The 17,950-nt window shown below is 41.8% G+C and overlaps 2 protein-coding genes across 3 annotated transcripts; both read left to right on the forward strand.

Annotated features, from left to right (window-relative positions):
- Nucleotides 1-322: 322 nt before the first annotated feature.
- Nucleotides 323-8,243, forward strand: LOC139924308 (Fc receptor-like protein 3). Of its 2 annotated transcripts, XM_071915334.2 has the most exons (13): nt 323-466; nt 555-581; nt 713-839; nt 973-1,148; nt 2,951-3,137; nt 3,410-3,522; nt 3,648-3,920; nt 4,426-4,734; nt 4,828-4,929; nt 5,214-5,241; nt 6,927-6,975; nt 7,157-7,222; nt 7,325-8,243. In XM_071915334.2, the coding sequence occupies exons 1-13, from the start codon at nt 442-444 to the stop codon at nt 7,406-7,408; spliced, it is 1,566 nt and encodes a 521-aa protein (XP_071771435.2). In that variant the 5' UTR covers nt 323-441; the 3' UTR covers nt 7,409-8,243. The 2 variants fall into 2 exon arrangements, with proteins under 2 accessions (XP_071771435.2, XP_078138664.1); XM_078282538.1 differs by lacking the exon at nt 555-581.
- Nucleotides 8,244-8,409: 166 nt separating this feature from the next.
- syngr2b (synaptogyrin 2b) lies at nt 8,410-17,898 on the forward strand. The gene is made up of 4 exons (XM_071915274.2): nt 8,410-8,767; nt 12,275-12,512; nt 14,484-14,620; nt 14,896-17,898. Exons 1-4 carry the CDS (start codon nt 8,657-8,659, stop codon nt 15,154-15,156), a joined length of 747 nt encoding a protein of 248 aa, XP_071771375.2. The 5' UTR covers nt 8,410-8,656; the 3' UTR covers nt 15,157-17,898.
- The last annotated feature ends 52 nt before the right edge of the window (nt 17,899-17,950 follow it).

Here is a 17,950-nt window from a genome sequence, read left to right on the forward strand (position 1 = left end):
TTACAGCTTCATTCCCACATCTCATTGTAATCCATACAATACTTTATCTTGATACAATTCAAAATATAAAATAACATCAAAATTATGACATGAATTAATTAATCTTGTAAAGTCAGAGAGAGGGAGGGTAACGATAGGGAGGTGTAGCGTAATACTATCAGTTCTTTGCACATGTTCCAAAGTGTATGTGTGTGCGTGCGTGTGTGTGTGTGTGTGTGTGTGTGTGTGTGTGTGTGTGCGTATGTTTGTAATCTACTGTTACTTTTACCCGCAGTACTTCAACCCTCCATTCAAAACTGTCAAACCTCCTCACCACTGCCATTACACAGTTCAGCGTAATCAAAACTACATATTGAAGTCACATCTACTGTTGCTTTCAAGACAATTATTTCCCCCGATGGTCATCTCGTCAGGACTCTTTCATCACTTGGAGCCTCCAACATGTCTGTTTTTGTGGTCATATTTGGTAAGATAATCAACGCAAATATTATAGTATTTGTTTCACAATTTGAAACTTTTGTGACCTTTATTTTTTCTCTTTTTCCTCTCTCTAGCGTTGTGTTACTGTAGCAAGGAAAGCAGTAAGTCAGTTGTACAGTTTATGTGTTTGCTTGTGTGTGTGTGTGTGTGTGTGTGTGTGTGTAGATCAGTTACTATAAATTTGTACCCTGCCAATATACTGTATCTGTTGAGTGAGTGTATTTTTTTGTAGGCGCCTCAGTTCTAGGACGCCCGGAGCTGGATGGCCCTGCAGCAGCTTTACTGGGCGACATTATAGATCTTTACTGTGAGGTGCAGACCTTCCCAGAGGATGAATCCATCCTGATGCTGCTATTCAAGTGGGTGTTAATTCACATTTAACCTAAGGACTGGACTAAAATGTGTAGAGCAAATGTCTGTGAGTTCAATTCACCTCCTTGAACCATGTGGTTTGGGGTTTATCTAATCCCTCTAATTATCAACCTTATCTAGGGAGGGTGACCGCACCAAGATTTTGGCCGAATACACTTCCATGAATGGGGAGATTGCAGAATTCCCCTTGGTTGTCAGGTCTTCCCATGATGGCTACCTGGAGTGTGTGGCCAGAGCGCAGAACAACACTCTCATACAGCCCACCGTCAGCGACAGACACTATCTCAAAGTGGTTGGTGAGTGTCTGTATTACCAGGATACTTGTACATGACTCCTCTATTGCAGCAAAATCAAACACTGTGGGCACATATCTTTCTTGTTAAAGGTCCAGTGCAATGAGAATCACATTTCCCAATCTCTTGGTATTGTTTTAACGAAGAGAAAGTTGATGTAAAGTTACCCAAAATATTGTAACTGTCAATATTGTAGAAAATTGGCCAACACACTTTGAGAAACTCTCCCTCTAGTTGTCAACAAAATCAGACTGTTTTAATAATCGTGACGCAGTTCAGAACAGAGCTATGCGCTGTTTTCTGGGTGTGCATAAAATGGCCCCAAAACTTGCAGTATGTGGTGACATGGGATGGGAGCCATGTGAAGTGCGGCATAAGTGTGACATGTTGCGACTGTGGAATAGATTAATCAAAATGCCCGATAAGAGACTTACCAAACAAATTTTCTATTGGGATTTTTCAAATAATTATTCTTGGGCAAGGGAGCTTGCAAAAATATTTGATAAGGCAGGTCTCCAATATATATATAGAAATAAATTATCTTGTAGTGTTAGTCAAATTAAAACAATAGCCTACTATTTGAAAATTATAAACAGAAGTGGTTTGGTTTTATGTAAACCAAAATTGAGAACGTACAGTCTGATTAAGTGTATTTACCATCCAGAGCACTATGTCACCCTTAACCTGACCAGAGCACAGAGCTCTGTCTGTGCCCGGTTGAGATGTGGTATCTTGCCTCTGGCGGTGGAAACCGGACGCTTCCACTCAATTCCAGAGGAGAATAGAAAATGTCACATGTGTGATCTGGGAGAGGTCGAAAATGAAATGCACTTTTTGTTCTATTGTTCATTATATCACAATCTTAGATATAGGCTTTTCCGTAAAATGTCTGCAGAATGTCCTGATTTGTTTTCTATGTCTGATGAATGTAGACTTCAGTACCTGTTTACAGACAAAGTTTCACCTAGCCCAGTTTGTGTTAAATGCCTACCAACAGCGTAGGAAGGCGCTTTATGTTTGATGTGTTAAAGGCACAGTCTGTGCCTCAGTCAGATGTGCCTAACTTATGTTTTATAGCTGTAATGCTAAGGAGCAGGATTGTGTTCATATTTGGTTTGACATTGTTTGACATGTATGGAGGTGTATTATATTTGTTCTTTCGCTCTCACTATGTTATTGCTCTTGTTTGTTATGTTTGTAGTGTCTTGTAAGCCCATGCGGGCTGGGCACCTTTTGGTGCCTGACACTTAGAAAAGTTAGAAAAATGAATTACTTTACTTACTTACTTACTAATAATCCAATCTACCTCCTGGTGCATCTAGATTTTAATGAATGCTCTAATTGCTGCATTTGCCAAATCACCACATTTCCATTATGAATTGTTGAAGTTCCAGCACTGGAAATTTGCTCCTTAAAGATAAAAAAAAATATTCATATGCAGGGAATAATACAATTAGACTGCTCTACAAGCTTTATCTGCCACTGCTATCAAAAACAGTTGGATTTACCAGTAATTTGATGTTGAGGAAAGGAGCAGTACAATCACTTTTTATGGACCAACAAGTCACAAATTCAGAGTTAAGTGACACTAACACAAACTTGATTAGTTTGGTGTTGCTTAGCATGTTGACAGGGCCACACCTCTTCAACATACTGAGAATTGACTGAGCTTAGAGAAAATTACACTAAAGCAGTTAGAGCAAAATCAGTGAACCACCAAAAACAAGAAAGCAAGTAAAGAAAGTATGAGTGTCATTTTGGGAATAAGACTGTGACATCAGTCTGTTGCTGTGCCTGCCCTGCAGATCCTGTGAAAGGGGCAGAGGTTGTTGTCCAATCAGGTCCAGTGGAGTTCTATGGAGGGAAGACACTGGAGCTGCGCTGTGATGTGGCCGCTGGGACTCACGTCTCCTACAGCTGGCTGGTGAACGGCCGGCCTGTCTCTCCATCTCCTCTCCGCAACGCCGCACAGAACCAACTCTTCATCTACAGGTCAGTGGAATCTGCTTTACTCTGGTGCTTTTGTGTTGTTGATAGTGTAATATGTCAACAGCAAATGCCTGGTAAGTGTTTCTTTGGTCACATCACCAGATTAGGAAAAACTCCTGTGTCCTGTGTCATTTTTTCCCCCATATACAACTCCAAGAATGTAACACTGTCTGAGAAACGTTCCACCTGTCATTCCACCTGTCACAGATAATTCTCTCGTCAATATCTGAAAGATTACAGGGACGTTACTGAAAAACAAGCTGTGTCACCCTTAGGACCACTCCTCAAGACAGTGGGTCCTACATGTGCGTCGCTACCAACCAACTGAACGTGACACAGGTCTTCACCTCCAACAGCTCTGAAGTTCTGATCACAGTCACAGTCAAAGGTAAGCTGTCGAGTCTATTGAATACACTGTCAAAATCAAATTTTAGATATATAACGTGGTTGATTTTGAATAAAGGTCAATGAAATAACCTCCTTGTGTGTCCTGTTCACTGTGTTTTCCCTCAGAGTCGGTGTCAAATCCTGATATCTCCTTCACCGTGTTGAAGGAGGCCACCCAGGACTATTATGCCTTGGTCACCTGTCGGTCAACAAGGGGGACTCCGCCCATCACCTTTTCGCTCTACAACAGGACAGAATTTGTCACCAATAAGACGGTGGAGGAGCGAAACACCGCATTCATGATCCCAGTGGTTTTGGGCCGGCACCTGGGTTGGCTCCAGTGCCAGGCAGATAACGGAGACCAGATTGCGTACAGTCCATGGATGCCCTTAGAAGTTGGTATGTGCATCGTGTGAGTCTGTAGACATTAAACATTATGATACACTGTGCGTTCATCCGGGACTTCCAAGTCGCTTTAAACAGCGCTGCATTCATGTGCTATTTTCTTGGAAAAACAAACCCGGCAGACATACAACAAACAAACATGGACGTCCTGCATTTTAAAAAGCTAATTTGATGAACTTCAGTCAAACAAATGTTAGGTTACTCTGGCTAACAACCAGGTGCGTGTTTATGTGCCTTGTTGGGAAGGTTAAAGGTCACCATTGTGTCATAACTCGGAAACTCGGGTAGCAAAATTTTCTCTGAGTTTACGACTTAATCATCTGACTTTGGAGGGTGTTTCCAAGTAGGAAATTCATTTTTCCAATACATCCAATAGCACATGAACGCACAAACAGACAAGCTCGCTCATCAGCATATCTATTTGTTGTATTCCATCTCTGTCTGTCCATCTGTCTACTGTGTCTGTCTTCAACGGATGCTTCCACAATATCCCCAACAGTGCCGGTTGGCGGGCCTGTGACGATGCGTTACGACTATGACGTTGGAGAAAACTTTGCTGTGATCGGCGAGGTGAGGTTCTACTGCAAGTCGGCAAAGGGATCACATCCGCGGTACCAGTGGTTCTTCAACAAAACCCTTCTAGCGGGCCGGGGAACCTTCTACCGAGTGGTCCACCAGCCTCCGGACCAGTCCATACTCTTCCTCACTGTAGGGAGGAGCAGCGCTGGGACGTACCACTGTGAAGTGTCAGACAGCTTTGACAAAACCACTGTGATAAGGAGTGAGAAGCGGTACTTAGATAAAGAAGGTACTGCTGATCTGTTACTAACTATGTTTTATGGTGCAAATGTTTGTAACGTGATCGTTTTTGTTTCATCTCTTCTTCCTCCTCTTCCTCCAGTGCTGAATCGTCTCCCCATCTCGGTGGTGGCGGTTGTCTTTGGCTGTTTCATCTTCCTGGTTTCCATGGTCTCCATTTGTTGTTGTATCGGAGTGGTGTTCAGTGAGTTCATAACTTCTCCATTACTTGGTCTAGGAACAGCATAGGGTCAGATACATACCAGCTCCGGGTTTGCTGCTCTGTAACTGACGCTGCGTTCTCATTTCCCTGTGGAGGGAGAGGAAGAGGAAAGGGGATCAATTAAATATTTTGTTGTTATACAATTCCTCCCTGTTTTATCTGGTGTTTTATCTGGTGTATCTCCCTCCTTTGCTACTCACTGATTCTCTTTTCTATTGACCTCTGCACCTTGATGTGAACTACAACCTTGTTTTCTCCTCTTTCAGGGCGAAGGCAGTATGGAGAGAAGTCTCTGTAAGTTGTTTGTCAAATTAATTGTGATACTTAGGTATAATTACCATAAACCACGGTCAAGGCAATTGCTAGCCTCTATGTCACCCCAGTAGTATTGTTAGTGTTGGTGTTTCTCAACATTAAGACCACATTTCCCATAAACCCAGCTGCTTCCTGACACAAAGAGGATGTTGCTACTTGTCCTTATCTTCAGTCAGGTTTTCTCTTTCACTTTACTGAACAAGATAAACATGTTGGAACTCAATTTTCCCTCTGCCTTTCACTCGTTCCACCATCTGCCATAGCGAGGAACTCTGAAAGCTTTACCTCCGTCTGCACTGGAAGAACAGCGCCCTCTTCCTGTTTTGTGCCCTAAAGCAGTCCAACAGATTTCCTGAAAACGCGACCTGCTGGCACACAATGTAAAATGCAGTGTAGAGGCCGATAGAGGCTGTCAATTTCCTCAGCAATGGTGTTGTTTATTTACAGTAATTATACTAATGTCTCAAAATTAATGTGGTAATGATTTATTGACATTAAAATGCTACACATTGCACGTTTGAAGGAGCATTAAGTAATCTATGACCTCTATTGGTCACCAAAGAATTGCAACAACATCAACCGGTTTCTGGTGAATCTTAGCAGTGGCCTGTAATTGACACAAATAATAAAGTCAGCTTTTCACAATAAAGACGAATAAGCTAGCTAATTAGAGCAGGGATCCATGAGAAACGTCTAGTGAAGAGGTAATAAATCACTATGCAAAATACTTCAATAATAATACTGCTTTGTCATTGCATTTTTTGGCTTGAGAACGAAATGTCTTGCAACACAATTTGCTCGCTCCATCCTCCATCACTGAGCAGTTGAAAATAAAGTGGGGAGGAGATTGGGAGTGTCTTGATAGGCGGGAAACTTTTGTTCCAAGACAGAGTTCGGGCAAGTGGCCAAAACCACGGGTGAATTTTGAAGCCAATAAGGAAGTAGCTGAAAGCTGCAGTTCCTCTAATGTCCGCTAGAGTCGGCTCCAAAAAGACTCCAAAGCCAGCCCAACTCCATTCAAGTCAATGGGACCAGAGCCCAACTTCTCACTCAAAATATAAAGTCAAGACATTTTTTTGACAAGATATTATGGTCTCAGTAGCTAATTTTACTTCTTCTAATATGTATCGTATGGCAATTTTCAAAATAATTGCGTCATTAACGGGATATAACGGTTATAAAACGGGTAGTTTTCCAAGTGATTGACAGGTTGCCTGTCCAGTGATCGACAGGTCGGTGATTACGGACCAATAGCAGCGCGGCGCTGTGGGAAACCCCCGGCTTCGCTCTGGCTGCGGCTCCAAAAAATGTCAACATGGCGGCGCTCATACACCCCAACTTTTGTCGTCAAAATGGACCTTGAGAAACCTATGGGTGACGTCACACTCACTACGTCCATCTTTTTTTACAGTCTATGAGTTTTGGCCAGAAAGTGAGATTTGAAAGACAGAAATCTCAGCATCTGGCAAAGTAATCGCTGACTCATCGGTATTGATCAACAACCCTATCAAACCTCAGACCAAATATTATAGTCATTTTATGCTATGGGAAAGTAAAAATCTTACTGATTGAACCTTTAACAAATCTCAGTGTCCAAACTGCTGTGTTTTGCTTGCTCCTAACCAGCTGAATATGTGAGTCCTCCCTGTTCTCTGCTCTCTCAGGTGGGACCTGGAGATGGAACACGTGGTCGTCGCTTATGACGACAAGCTGGTGGGTCAATACTCCTATATCTCCATCATTCAAGCCCATGTATTCCATAAAGACTCACTTCATCCCTACTGCTACATTTCTGTACAAGTTCACAAGTAGGCCTACATTGTAGCTTATTATTCTATCATCATTATACTTTACCATAACACAGAGTCTTTTCTACCATCTTTCATTCTCTTAGGATTTGGAAGAGTACAGAGAGGAAGCTGATGTGGTGAAGGCAGCCAGAATAGATGAATCTGATCAGGTAGGTCAATGGGCAAATTAATGAATAAATCAATCAAGTAAGCCAGCAATCAGTCAAACTGAGTCTCTCTGTCATTCCTCCTTCTGTCTTGTCGTCCCACAGGAGTCTGAAGCCTCCACAGACGAGTGGCCGCAGATTGCGGAGGAGAAGAAGACGCTGGAAGATGAACCAGTCGAGGAGCCTTGAGGGGTCGCCCTGTCTGCTCGATTAAAACAGACTGTTGTGGATTTTTAAAGAAATATGAGATATCTGTTCATGATGCTCTGTGCTGTTTGTATGAGCCAGTTTAATTACGGTATTTGAATTTGAAGAGCTTTGTTCCAAAATGAGATAGCCACCATTTAAAAAATGACACCCACTCTCCCATATTGACTGCTATCTTGAAAGTTAAGCACATTATGAGTTAGCGTTGAGGTTATGAGTCATTTTAAGATATTCCCTTACAAAAAAGTAGTAAACATGAAGTGTATTTTTTTAAGTACACTTCAGTATAAAAAGTGTACTAACTTTGGTAAATCATTAATCTACTTTTAAGTGTACCTCTTTTTAGTTTATAAAAGTGTACTGTATACTTTAAGTTAACTTTATACTTCTATACTGAGGTTGACTCAAATGCACAAACACTAAAAGTATATTAAAATATTTGAACTTCTTGTGACTTAATTGGACCACTTTTAAGTTTATGAAAGTATATTATATTAGTATAATTACTATCAGTGCTAGTAAGCCTCAGTATAGGTACTATTCTCAGTACCTTTAGCAAAAGTGTAAATAAGTATTCAACAAGTGTAAGTATCATTAAAAGTAGCCTACAAGTGCAGGCCTAGATATACTCCTACTATTCTCAAATGTACCTTTAGCATGTACAACAAAAGTAAAATAAAAGTATAGCCTACTATCTTATTTTTAGTTTTAAAGAAGCATACTACAGTGTACTAAATACACTTTTTTTTTTAAGGATTTGCTTATAAAATAGTTCATTTTGTGAGGACTTTGAGGAGAAATATTGCCATGATGAATTTCAGGAAACAATTTTGTAATGTTTTGTAATAAAACCATAAATTTCACTCTAAAACATTTGCGAGTGGTTCAAGGAAAGGCTGATTCTGAAATTATAACAGTCACACATTTAATATTTTTCCCTATGCGGACCACACGCGGACATAGAGCAAACCGGATCGCACGCAGCTCAGCTAAGCTCCGCCTATCTGACGCGCAGCAGCGGAGCGTCGCTGCCTGCAGAGGCGACGTCTCGCATGGGTGGATCTTGTCCTCGTCCAGCAAACTAAAGCAAAGCGAAAGGTGGTTGTGTCTTTACTTTGTCTGTCTAGTCAGGTCGGTTCAAGTCGCACTACGGAGAGCGCTGCTGGTCGCCGTGTGACTCCGCAGACAAGACAGGACAGGACAGGACCGGACCGGGTGAACAGGACAGACATGGAGGAGACGGGCGGTGCAAGTGCGTACGGGGCTTCGCTCGCAGGAGGGGGCTTCGACTTCCAAAAGTTTATCCGACAACCGCAAACTATCGTGCGGTTCCTCAGCTGGGTGAGTGACCGTGGAAGCCGGATCGAAGAGTTGATCTGTTAACAGTATAGTAGCACACAGCGGTCAAAGGTTAAAAAGACGACGCGCCCAGTAAAACGTCAGTATGGTGCGAACAGGTGGCGTGGTCCTGGTAACTCTCACCCCCTCCGGTCTCTGTAAAGGTGTTAAAAGATATTATTTTATTTGCTGCTAGAGGCTTATATCATACAAAACAACAGGCTACTGAGCAGCCTCTCCCAGGGGCGTCATGTTGCATGCAGCTGGTGTATGACAGCAGCTCGGTGACAGCACAGCTCAACACTGCTGTTGTCAGAGGAAGAAAGACAAACTGCAAAACAAACGACTGAATCTCCGACCAAATACAGGCTATAATCTGTCTGTCTAGTATTATTTATGTTACAGTGTATTCCTCACACAATGTGGTAGCTGTGTTGGATTCAGCAGGAGAGCCATAACAATAAAACCAGACAAGAGGATTATTTTAATGTCCCTTATTCAGTGTAAAACCAGTTGAACTGCTATTTTCTGTTTTTTCAAATAGATAGAAGACTGGAAGGTTGTTTGTCTTTTATTAGAGAGAGAGAGGCTTACACACAGAAGCATGTTTTCGTATGCACAGATAGAGGGGAATTCATATAAAACGGAAAGTTTTGGGAAGTCCTTATGCGCTGCTGCTCACCTGTTGCTAGGCAAATCTTGAGGGACAGATTTGTTTTTGTGGTTGGGACAGACTGCTCTGGAAACTCCAAAATGAATGTCAACCAGACAGGATTCACAGTACAGTAACCCTTACCATGGTGACGGCTCGGGACGAGTGAGGGCACAGATTTAGGTTCAGGTTTAATCATTTTATCTGTCTTTGACCATCTCAATAAAATGAACATGGATGTGAGGATTCAGATTTTTTTCAGTATTCTAGGTTTTTGACATTTGTTATTGGAGATGTTTTGCTTTCATGTTTCCATCTCCTTTTGTCCTCCTGGTGACATCCTAAAGTGCCAAACAGGCCCGAATCCTGGATTACTGAGACTGAGTTTGATTTGATCCACTTGGTTCATGAAGTCTAAACTGATGTGTGTAGATAACTAGGAATCACACAGACTGCCATGGAGTGAGAAAACACACAACTATAAACCTGGCTGAACCTGGTCGTGTAAATACAGTAGTGCGGCAGATGAGGATTAAGGACAGAATGTGCCCTTGGTTGCCATAACCCTGCAGTGTTTATGTGTTTGTTTTTGTGTGTGGGGGAAGACGTGTGAGAGAGATTATGTGTGTGTGTGTGTCACTAGTAAACAGGGGCTGATGGGTAGGTAAGGTGATACCTCTCCCCCTCTGACCCCCTCTTTTACTCTCCTGGTGAATGTGTGCCAATGATCTGTTGCTCTCTCTCTTTCTCTTACACACACACACAAACACACACAAACAAACAAACAAACAAACAAACACACACACTCGGGGCAGCTGTCCTCAACTGGTTTTGAATTGGGACCCCACTTTGACCTTGTCTTTGACTCCCAGTTTGCAACTTTTGACTCTCAAATCTCATCTCTTTCCTATCAACTGCAAAGTATTATAGTAAAAATCAACCCCAAATCCACACCAGATGTGTCTCTGGTGATTTCTATTTTAATTTTTTATTTTATTGAGTCATTCATATAATTGCATTGTAGCAATTTCATCTGAAACTTGGCTTTAGAGGGCAGAAAACACCCAGACAAAATATGAAGCAAGAGTGGAGTCTTTGCTCTGTAACTCTGCCTACAGTTCCCATAATGCACCATACCTGCTCTACTCTTACAGAGGTACAACGGAAGGCTACACACAGTGAATCTTGGAAATTAAAGATCTTGAATGATATCAATATATCCTGACTTGAAACTCCAAAATACAAACGCGAACCGGATCATTTTCTTTAGCTGCACTGGATTCATTATTAAGGAAATACAATATTGAGGAGGAGGGTGAAACTCATCTCTGCTCTATCAACCTGAATATATGCAGCCGGGCGTCTTTTTGAAACCTCACTATCTTACAAGCAGCTCATGCAGAAGAATAGGTTATGCTCAGTTGCACACATGTTTACTCAGAGCCGTCACCACGACAACATGACCCAAAGCCGCATTATGTATTGGATATAATTTTTGTTTTTATTGGAATTTCGGTCATCTGTTTGACCTTTTCACTCACTCAGTATTTCCATGAATTGTCCCCCCCCCCCACACACACACTTTCCATCTTTCAGTCCTTCTACAGAAACACCCGTCTGTCGCTCTTAACAGTCTCACTCTCTCACTTCTCAGTTGTATTATGGAAATCCCCATATTCACTTCTCCTAATCTCTCCTTTCTTTTCCTCTACTCACTCTCACTTTCTCTCTCTCCTGTCTCTTCATATCAGTGGGATTAAGGTCTCTCTCTCTCTTTCTCTCTCTGCCCCCCCCTCACCTCGTCCTTCTTCCCAGCCGTTACACTCTCTCTTTCTCTTCCGCCCAGGCTCGTTGCGTACGTTGTTAGGGAGCTGGTGGCATCTCTCGAGTCACATGGCAGGCAGCTGCACTCAGAAGTAGGTCACATGGTTAGGTGGGTAACCAGAGCAGACACTAATGACAGACCGCAGGACGGCCAGTGGAGCCAGGCAACAGTGAGCGCTCTTCACTTCAAGACATGAGAACAAAAGAGCTTTGGGGTATTTCAGCCACCCAGTCAAAAAGAATGATTTGTAAATAAATGTAATAATAGCACAATTCTTCTGAATAATTTGTAAAAGTAAACTTGTCTTGTAGCCATATTTATCAAGGATATCTCATTGTGAACAACACTTGATAAGTTATTTCATTAGATTATTTCAGCATTATCTGGCTAATTGTGTAACCTAACTCACCAGGCTGCCTGATTGTCTTTTGTTGTTTTATGCGCTTTTGTTTGTTTGCTTATTCAGCTGGAGTAAATGTTTACCTTTTGCATCTAAGGTGCTTTTAGTATCTTTATTTTGGTTTATTCTGGGCCATTTTTGGAAGACCTTTCCCCACTGTTTCTCTGAAAAACCCACGGACTTCCAGGCAGAGTTACAGAGCAAAGACTCCACCCCACTCCACTCACAAATAAAATTGAAATAGAAATCACCAGAGACACATCTGGTGTGGATTTGGGGTTTATTTCCACTGTAATACTTTGCAGTTTATAGGAAAGAGTTGAGATTTGAGAGTCAAAAGTTGAGAGTTCGGAGTCAAAGACAAGGTCAAACTGGGGTCCCAATTCAAAACCAGTTGAGGACAGCTGCCCTGTGTGTGTGTGTGTGTGTGTGTGTGTGTGTGTGTGTGTGAAACAAACTCATGTTTCAGCTTAGTAAAAGCAGTTTCTACTGGCGTCTTTGTAAATCATTGGATGGATGGATGGATGGAAGAACAGAAGGAACCCTACTCTACAGACAATGCACTTTTCCCTCTCTCTCTCTTTACTCATTTGTTTTTAATCACCATCTTCTTCCCTCTGTATGTCGCTTCAGATCTTTGCCATAGTGGTGTTTGCCTGCATCACGACGGAGGGATATGTGAACCCCATCCACAGCTCCGAGGCAAAGTGCATCTTCAACCAGAATGACTCGGCGTGTCAGTACGCCGTGAGCATCGGGGTGATCGCCTTCCTGGCCTGCGTGGCCTTCCTCGTGTTGGACGCCTACTTGCCTCTCATGAGCAACGCACAGGAAAGGAAATACGCTGTCATGGCTGACCTGGGATTCTCAGGTGAGCAGGAGCTTAAAGTCGCAACGAAGCGGCATTTTGAAAGTATCTTGCTTCCTTAATTTGATGTATTTCCGGTTGAAACAGGACGTTTGGGGCGGGACAGAACGCAAGGAGGGATCATTCAAAACTGTAAACCAATGGGATATCAGTTAGGGAGAGTAAGGCAGTTTTATTTGACGGGAAAGGTGGAGGGGCGGAGAGTTTTTATGTAGCCCTCCGGGTACATGATGAAGTCATCACTAAAGATTTTCTGTTTTCCATGAAGTGAAAGTAATGAGATTTTGATAAAACAAAAAACAAAAAATACAATAAAATATATTTTTTGTCATTTTCTCAGGCATAAATTGTCAAATAGGTGTATGGTATGATAGAATGAGCTGAACAGCCAAAAGTCATTTTCATTTCAGTGTGACTTTAAAGTGATTTCCAAGGTTTGGATTAGACTCCTACTGTAGGTCTGAATTAACTGAGCTGTTTGCATTAGAGTGCATTCATAGCACTGTAAGGTGCATATACAGCGAGGGTAAACCCAGTTCAACTCATGTTACTCTACCCAGAATAGAGTTTCCCCATCCTTTTAGGCTGACATAAATCTTTATTATATAAATGTTTGTTATACACCAGAGTAAGTAGTCTGAAACTGATGAAAGTTATGTGAAGATTGGGTCTTTTAAGAAAAAAAAACCCATAAGTTAATGCTTTTCTGAACATATTTTTGATTTTTATGTCCTGCCACCATGGTACATTATGTTGTCATGGTGTCATGATAGAAACTTCATACTCACACCACAGGTTCCACCTATAGAGATGATCTGGTTAGATTTTGGATTGTTTTGCTGCATAAATTTGCATTTTAATGAGGAAAAACTGATTTTCTTGGAACTACTATAACTCCTTAATGCTTTATGATACAGAGTTCAAATTAACACCACCCATGTGTTACGTGAAGACAGGTATGTTGACATAGACATATTTGCCAATTCATGCATTAATAGACCCTTTTCACATCGTCATGGTAACCGCTTCCATGCTGAGAAACCAGTGCATTACAACTTCCTTTAGCAAGTTTCTTTTTGCGACTTATTGACAAACCGATCCAACAAAAGCAACAAAATTGTAATGGTTGCTAGCACTAGATACATAATGTAACAAATAAAACATTTTGGGCAGGTTGTGGAGTGGTTTAGTGAAGGCCATAGCTGGTAATAGGAAGTTGTAATGCACCGGTTTCCCAATGCAGAAGCATTGAGAAACAGAATGTGAAAAGGGCCTATTAGATTAATAAATGACCTCATTAGCATAACTGGTAGTGTTTAATATATCATGGTGATTATGGCGGACGTCAGGTGCCTCGCGGTGTTTATATTGGTGGTTGTTTTCCTCATGATGATAACTGACTGGAGGTTATAGTTTACTGGCTGTTATTGGTTTTAATGGTTATTTCGCTCTTCTAAATAGTTGATCCCTCCTTCTCAGTCCTTTCTTTTCTGTTTTATTTCCTTGTTTGAATGTGAACTCCCTTCACACAGGAAGCCTCACAGCTTTGGCTCAATGTCTGACAGATCACAGCCTGTTTTTCCTGACATGGCATGTATTATTCATCATGTGGATGATGAGAAGGCAGTGGGGTGGAGGAGGAGGATGACATCAGAGTTCTGATGAAATTAAACATTCATCAGCTGTCCATAATACAGTTCAGTCAGCCATTCTTCAAGGGAACAAAGAAGTGGTTGGGGAACCACTGGAAAAAAAAAAAAGGCATTTCATCATTTGAGCAGATGGCGACACGAGCAGCCTTTTTGCTCTTTTGTCAATGTTTTTGTTCTTTTGTTTTTCACAGGAATTCACTGTAGCTTTTCATATCTGTGTTTTCAGCGGAGCACTTCTGATACCATTTCATACAGTGTGGAAAAACACATGAATCATTTGTCTGTGTGTTTGTGCATCTGTGTCCCTCTGTACGTTCTGCAGGGGTGTGGACCTTCCTGTGGTTTGTGTGTTTCTGCCTGTTGGCCAGTCAGTGGGGTCGTACACACGATGTCAGCGGTATCCCCGAGGACGCCGCGCGGGCCACTGTGGCCTTCTCGTTCTTCTCTATCGCCACCTGGGTGAGGAGGACTGCTGCTGCGTCCCGTGCGCAGACTCACTCAAATCAACTTGGTTTTAGCTGTTCTCTTTGTCTAGTATGCGTAAGATGATTGTAGGCCCATCTTCCTCTCCTTGGTCTGCCAAGTGAATATCTACCATGTTACTTCTAATGTAACACTACCAGATCATTGACTATGGTATTTTACAGTTATTTACTGATACTAATAGACTGATTGATGAAGTTAAGTGACTGTAACTAGCTTGACATTTGTCCTCTTATCATCTTAACGTGCAGGGAATCCTAACCTACTTTGCCCTGGGTCGTTACCGCCGTGGCGTTGACGAAGTTGCCGTGCCAACCTACGCTGAGCCCCCACCGGATCACCACACCCCCTACCCACCGACCTACGCCCCGACCTCCTACGCCCCCACTACCTACACCCCTACCACTTACTCGGTCTATCCCACCAGTGGGCCAGACGCGCTCCTGCAGCCTTCCTTCATCCCCAACCCCCAGCCGCAGGGAGACGAAGGCTACCAGCCGCCCAACTACTGAGACAGAGGGAGGAGGCGTGGAGGAGGCAGTGTTCCAGGTTATCTGTATACATACAGTGATTGCAGTTGCACTGCACAGACCCGTAGCTTGCTATATCATATTGATGTGGTTATGCATTTGATCGAATACACTCTTCCAGGTGTTGTGAGATCAGAGAACCTGAGCAGTCCAACTGCAAGTTGTAGATGGGGAACACTGCAGTTTAGGTCGAGGGTCGTAGCTCTTGGTCTGTGGTCAGATCTTAATACATCAGGCTGATTGTTGAGATTAGTGCTGATGATTGGGTAATCGGATCTTAGATCTGTGTGCAAAGATGCAACTTTTACCTCAAAAGGGCTAATCCTGAAGGGGATGGGTAGATGGGATGTTTGTCCGAGTGACATGGCAGGTTAGGGGTCACATGATGTGACGTAATGAAGAGTATCTACCAATGAGAACTCCCTGTGGAAGTGGCCAGCACTTATTCTCACACACCTTATTCTCTGTTGGAACCTGACCTTGGAACCTAATGCCTTTGTCCCAGAAGAAGAATGTGCATCTGTACATAGATATCATTATGCAAAGTTGCCATTTTAATGGTTGTATGTGCCTGATTTTTTTTGTTCTCATTTGGTTTAGTTTCTGTATTTTTGTTTTCCTTCTAGTGCATTTATCTTGAACTGTGAGCACAAAGTTTCGAGTGAATATGAATTTATTTAATTCAGCAAACTTAGTTGTGGGAGTACTGAATACAATGGGGATAAGCCAACTAAGAAACCCAGTATTTCCATATATAAACCCCTCTGTGTCTGAGTAGCAGTTTTTGACCCAACATGGGCTCTGTATAGAAAAGTTTTTCTTCTCCATTTTTAGCACTCAATTTATCTGATCATAAGGTCAGAAGAAAACTGCTTCATAACAAGGAAAGACACAACAGAAACGTTGTTCCTGTGTTCACCTCTTCAGCAAATCATACATGTTTTTAATACCAGTTTGATCAGGAGTTATTGTTGAAGGGGAGAAACAGAAGAACCTTGATTTTCTTAACACTGACTGTGGTAAAAAATAAATAAATCATAAGACATTTGGGTAAAACATGGGTTACAAGTGTCAATATGTGGAGGTATTTATTGAATATTCATATTCAGTGTCAGCCTTGTAACTTGTAGCTAACATTCAGATTGACAGGAGGGAGGGACAGTAGATAGCTAGGTACTTATTGAACAGGTTTATCCACCAAGTCTGTCCTCATACTAAATAGTAACTTATTAACCGCCAGCAACAATACTGCCTCCACAGCCTCTGCACAGGCAGGTCTCAGACTTCCTCAAGGGTCTCGGTGGCAGTTGGTTTTCTGGACACTTGATTGTTTTGATCATGTTTACAGGCTTCATAATCTAAACTATTGAGTCCAGCACTTGGAAGGCAGACTTTAGTGTGTGTGTGTGTGTGTGTATGTCTTTACCCATGACAGATTAACACCTCTCCCTACAGGGATGATATTTACACGCCTCTCCTTAACGAGACCGCTGGTTTACTCTGTTGATTGTGCCTCACAGTACTTTAGTTGTCAGCTTGACACCCGAGTGGCCTTGACCGGTTCCTGCTCTGGCAGCTGTAGCTCAGCCAAAGTCGCACACAAAAGTTGGCCTAAGCTCACTTTTTGGTAACTCTGCCCCAGCTACCAAGGCTGTAAACTGAACTTAGATCTGTGCAAATGACAGACCAGAATTTAAATGTGGTTTCTATTTATTGAGCATGACGCTATGTTGTCATACTATATTGGAGTGATATTTGCAATGGTGGAAAAACAAACGCAGTTGATGTTTATGTAATCTGTACAACTATCAGTTTGTTCATTCAGAACAAAACACACACAACCTGCTGAAACTAAATATGAGGAAAACAACACCGTTATTGGCGTTCAGTCTTTTGTGCCAACAGCAGACAAAGAGATTCAAGTAAACCTGGGAAGGAAGTTTCCTTGTAGAGGGAACCGACAGTAAAATGTGTTGCAAAATAAGCATACGCCTAGTTTCTGTTTGCTATACAGCTGCATCACATCTGTGTTCAATGCTGTGCTTGAGCCAGCTTTGCTATGGTAAATTAAATCTTTTGTTCTTCACAGTGTACCCTCAACAAAATCAATGTATTGCTATGACACACTGAGTGAAGCCTAAAGTTTGTCACAATTACTCTTCTGATAATGAATTTAGCACCATGTTCTGCCTTCTGTCCAAGATAAACTCCAGCTGCCATCCCACAGTGCCGTAAATGTAACTAGTGACTACAATTAGATGTGTAGATGTTGATTTATATTAAAAGAATTACAAGTAAATCATCCAAATTTGCCTGTTCAGTTCAATGAGGATGCGTGGATTTTATTTTGATTTCCCTATTTTGTGAGATGAATTTTTGTTATTTAAGCAAGGTCCACATTTTAGATTTGAAGAAACTAGAATATTAGAAATCATTTGTGTTTATATCACGTGATGTCTGTCAAATGTTTTATACAAAAATAACTGTGGCACAAAAAACTAGTTGATTAAGTTTTGGTTTGCTTGTGTTGATAACGCGTTTATGAAAGTGCTTTTCTTTTTTTTTCCCCAAGATGATTGAGTTACGAAGCTGCCATGTGCTCTTTTCCTTACATCTTTTTTTGTCATGTCATGTCCTGGTGTGAAAAGCACAATAGCCATTTACTTGTGAGACTTTTTGTTCATCTGAGAAAGACAGAATAAAATCATTCACAGAATACATATATATATGTCTTATTATTTAGAATGGTATATGAGTAACACACAAACCAAAAGGT

This window comes from Centroberyx gerrardi, chromosome 3 (genome assembly GCF_048128805.1).
Source record: "Centroberyx gerrardi isolate f3 chromosome 3, fCenGer3.hap1.cur.20231027, whole genome shotgun sequence".
Classification (NCBI taxonomy): domain Eukaryota; kingdom Metazoa; phylum Chordata; class Actinopteri; order Beryciformes; family Berycidae; genus Centroberyx; species Centroberyx gerrardi.

Bases quoted from the DNA above. Each gene is read 5' to 3' on its own strand.
- LOC139924308 (XM_071915334.2), top strand. From the start codon at position 442: ATGTCTGTTTTTGTGGTCATATTTG. The intron at 467-554 runs GTAAGATAATCA...TCCTCTCTCTAG, and splicing joins TGTTTTTGTGGTCATATTTG to CGTTGTGTTACTGTAGCAAG. The intron at 582-712 runs GTAAGTCAGTTG...ATTTTTTTGTAG, and splicing joins TTACTGTAGCAAGGAAAGCA to GCGCCTCAGTTCTAGGACGC.
- syngr2b (XM_071915274.2), top strand. From the start codon at position 8,657: ATGGAGGAGACGGGCGGTGCAAGTGCGTACGGGGCTTCGCTCGCAGGA. The intron at 8,768-12,274 runs GTGAGTGACCGT...ATGTCGCTTCAG, and splicing joins TCGTGCGGTTCCTCAGCTGG to ATCTTTGCCATAGTGGTGTT. The intron at 12,513-14,483 runs GTGAGCAGGAGC...TACGTTCTGCAG, and splicing joins GGCTGACCTGGGATTCTCAG to GGGTGTGGACCTTCCTGTGG.